The sequence below is a fragment of the Cyprinodon variegatus genome, unplaced genomic scaffold (assembly GCF_000732505.1).
Source record: "Cyprinodon variegatus isolate N-32 unplaced genomic scaffold, C_variegatus-1.0 Scaffold808, whole genome shotgun sequence".
Taxonomy (NCBI): Eukaryota; Metazoa; Chordata; class Actinopteri; order Cyprinodontiformes; family Cyprinodontidae; genus Cyprinodon; species Cyprinodon variegatus.
The window spans coordinates 125,467-129,322 of record NW_015151261.1 but is presented as its reverse complement, the minus strand read 5'-3'; the positions used below and the strand labels follow the sequence as shown (position 1 = coordinate 129,322).

Sequence of the window (3,856 nt, the reverse complement as noted above, 5' to 3'; positions counted from 1 at the left end):
TTGCGCCACACGTCTATCGATCGATATATATCGTTATTGAATTATCGCCCAGCCCTAGCCTGCAATACCCAATTCTGGTCTATGCCTCTGTAAGGGGGTTTGTTTGGGGGGATTGTTGGCCTGGCTGAACAGGCAAGATGTTTTGGTCCCCCGTATGGGCAGGGGGGGGGTTGCGATGATAGCGATTTTTGAAAGCTGAAATCTGAGTCCACCCCCTCTATTTAAGTTTGGCTTTTCTTTCTTAACATAAATGGCCTCCTTCACATTGCCTGAAAACCACCTGTCTTCTTTGTCCAAAATGTGAACATTCTGGTCCTTAAAAGAATGTCCTTTGTCCATAAGGTGTAGATGTACAGCCGAGTCTTGTCCGGAGGTGGTAGCTCTTCTGTGTTGGGCCATCTGTTTGGTTTCTCCAATATGCTCTGATTTTTATATTGGAGAAACCAAACAACTGATTGCCTGCAAAAAGAGAATTACCAGGAAATGGTTATCACAAGAGAGCCCAACCTTAAGCACGTGGATGGACATTACAATGGACATGTATAAAAGTGGAGATTACAGCATTTTTTTAAATCGCAAAGCGGAGGCATTTGCTTTGCATTGAGAAAATTGGGTCAAATACGTTACACCATATATATGAGTTAATTAACTGTTTTACACAAAATGATTGCTCTATTTTGTACATATTTTTTATTTATTTTATTTTATTTTATTTTTTCATCTTTCTCTGTTTTTATGTAATACAAAATATTAATTTGACATTTAGAACAGTCAACAGAAATTGATACAAATGTACATTAAGTTTTGGTTGTCTGATTTTGAATGTCAATAAAAATAATACATTAAAAAAGATCAAAATGTGATTAATTAGATTAAATAGTTATAAATTCAGTAACTGATTAGATTAATTAATTAAAGGAGTAGCCCTAGTAATAATAAATACATATATTGAAATGCTTTGTCTCAACAGGGTTGCCACTCCCTTCAGCAAGCTAGTGTTTCGTGTTTGGAGCCACCAGACCTTGAAGTCAGACTTGTTTTTAGGCCAGGCCAAGCTGGACCTCAGTGAAACACTAAAGGCCAACGACATGAAAAGTAAGTAGTTGAAATGCAGACAGTTGAAACAAACTAGATAAAACAAACTTTTGCATTTTACAAAATAAATGCAAACTGTTTCACACAAAGATTTGAGATGGAGTTATTTTCTCTGTAAGAAGACTTGAGGCCAATTTATGCTTCTGACGCATGGCGTCTGGAACCGTCCAATCTGTCTCTGTGTGCAACCACGCCCCGCGCAGATGTTCTGCAACCGTCGTTGTGCACCTCAAAAAAATCCTGACTGCGTGTTGGACAGTCACAAACCCATGCAGCGGAAGTGCACAGACAATAAGCAGCTGTGATTGGTCCTTGGTATGCCTTTCTGGCTCTCTGTGTGGCTGTCGTTCTCGATTCGGTGCCGTGGCGTGCCATTTTTAAAAACCAAGGAACAACTACAATGGACAACTACGAGGAAAGGTTAATTGAGGAGGTTCAGAAGTACAAGCTGTCGAAGTTCTTGCGAGTTCTCTAATAGGCTCCCCCTTGCGCTTTGGCAGGAAACTGCTAGAAATTCCAGACCGACGGTGCAGAAGCATACCAGCAAAACTGGTTTGCGACCAGACCCAAGCGACATTTGATGTGTTCGGTTGCAGAAGTCTAATCTTTATTTAGCCACATTCTGCAGTTGTGTGTTAGGAAAGGACCAGATACCTTCAGTCCTCAAGAGCCACTGTCCTAGATTATATAGATGTTTCTCTGGTTCAGCACCCCTAGAACCAGTTAAATGCTGGTTACCAGACCTCCACAGAACTTAATGACATCCCGAGGAGGTAACTAAGGTATTAGGTCATGCTAGGAAAACATTTTAGACATGGAAAGACTTAGAAAATTTTTGTTCTACATAGGGCAGAAGGATTTTGCCAAAAATATAAATTGCGATCATTTTCAGCGATTTCCCTTTAAACTAAGCACAAGCATGTAAATGTTTTTTCATGACCTTGAAAGATTGCTTTTCTAGAGCTGATTTTTGGAGGACTGTACTGCAACTCTCTCCTCCCTTCTGTGTGGTGGCAAATCTCCTTCAAGTGGATCACCGCCACCTAAAGGGGTGGAGGCAGAAATTTATCATCTTTTTCATGTTATATCTAATGTTAGTAAAAATTAGTTAAATATGCATTTTTTTTCTAATTTGCTGTTTTATAGAAAATGTTGTTTTTTTTTTGAGTTTTTACTGCACTAGTGCCTCATTTTTTTTTGTCAGTAGGCTGACAGGAAAGGGGGTATGAAAGGAGGATAGACATACAGCAAAGGACCACAGGTTGGATTTATTAACCTGGGTCGGCCATGTCGAGGAATAAAGGCTGGTTTATACTCAGAAACCAGGTCGTCTGTCTGTGTGTTGCGGTTAATGCAGATACGCCCCCACCCCTTCCGCAGACACTCTGGTGCACTTCTCAGAAATTGTAGGTGACCACAAACAGTGCCGCAGACAGGAGGCCTCTGATTGGTCAAATCTACATCCGCTCTTCACTATACACATTTCCTGTTTGAAACCTTACCGGCTTGTTTTGTTTGTATGACTGCCATTGGGGAAAATGACCCGTGAAGATGGACCAGCTAGAAGAGCGAGGTGTGCGAAAACGCTGGGACCCTTTTTCCACCTGGATCTCTGTTGTTTTCTGCTCCTCTGTTGTCGCACAATCTTATCCCTTGCGTATTTCCACTTCCTCACCGCCTCGGCCGTATCTATACCCACAGCTAGTTCGGGATTGTCCCTCTTGCGTTGTGGCGTGGAATCTATCTGGAGCTATCTGCCACTAGTGTTAATTTTAGCAGCCATTTTTAAATTTAGTTTCAGTTTTAGTCCAGTTTCAGCATCGCTTGTTAGTTTTTATCACATTTAGTCGACATCATCCCATTTTTATTTAGTCTAGTTTTAATCGACTATAAGGCGAGCATGTTAGTCTTTATTTTAGTCCAAGAAAACACCATTTTATTCGTTTAGTTTTAGTCAACAAAAACTGTCAATATTTTAGTCTAGTTTTAGTCAGGACATAATTTTAACCTTTTACTTTTTTGTCAGCAGATAATATTTAACATTTCCTAAAAGTATTTCACATTTCAACATTTTCTCTCATCTTTTTGATTAAAAAAAACACAATTTTAAAGAACACATACAGACATGGAAGATGTTCTGACAATATTTGCATATTTATTTTGAACATTGTTAAGGTTCAAAGACACAAACACAAATGCTTGCATTAAAACAAAAAATACACCTGACAAGGGAAACAAATAAATAAAATAAAGTGTCTTATTAACTTTACACAAGTGCTGGCTGTTTAAAGCTAGTTCACATAGAATAATAAAATAAATAGATTTGAGGTCAATGTTGTGAAAAAAAAAACTGATACAACAAAAGAGCTTTCCTGCCAGCTAGTTCACATGGTATATAAAGGTACATTATTTAAGGTGAAAAAGGCATAGCTTGCTAGTCCTGAGAGTCAGCTTTGTATTTGGTGTGGGCAATTAAGGAAGCTTGTATACCTGGCCTGTCATTGTTTCTGGGTGGCTGGTAGGTTGTTGGTGGTGGTGTATCTTCAATCTGGAACAGAAATTAATACAATATCAGGATAGATGCACAGCATAACAGGAATTCCAAGTGTATAAGTAGCATATAGGTCTGTTTTTTTCCTTAACAAAAACTAAGTCTCTGTAAAAACTAAATTTGACAATCCATTTCAAACTCATACAAACAACCCAACTATCATTTTATCCAGGAATAAATTGCAGACATTTTTATTTGTGCATGAATTTT

General features: G+C 38.7%; 1 protein-coding gene across 1 annotated transcript in view; it reads left to right on the top strand.

The window, feature by feature from the left end:
* LOC107098762 (E3 ubiquitin-protein ligase Itchy-like) overlaps window positions 1-3,856 on the top strand; it is a 45,356-nt gene that overhangs the window by 13,964 nt on the left and 27,536 nt on the right. Inside the window, exon 4 of the mRNA XM_015396599.1 lies at window positions 971-1,095. Within this exon, the coding sequence (XP_015252085.1) occupies window positions 971-1,095 (125 nt within the window). The remainder of the gene's footprint in view (window positions 1-970; window positions 1,096-3,856) is intronic.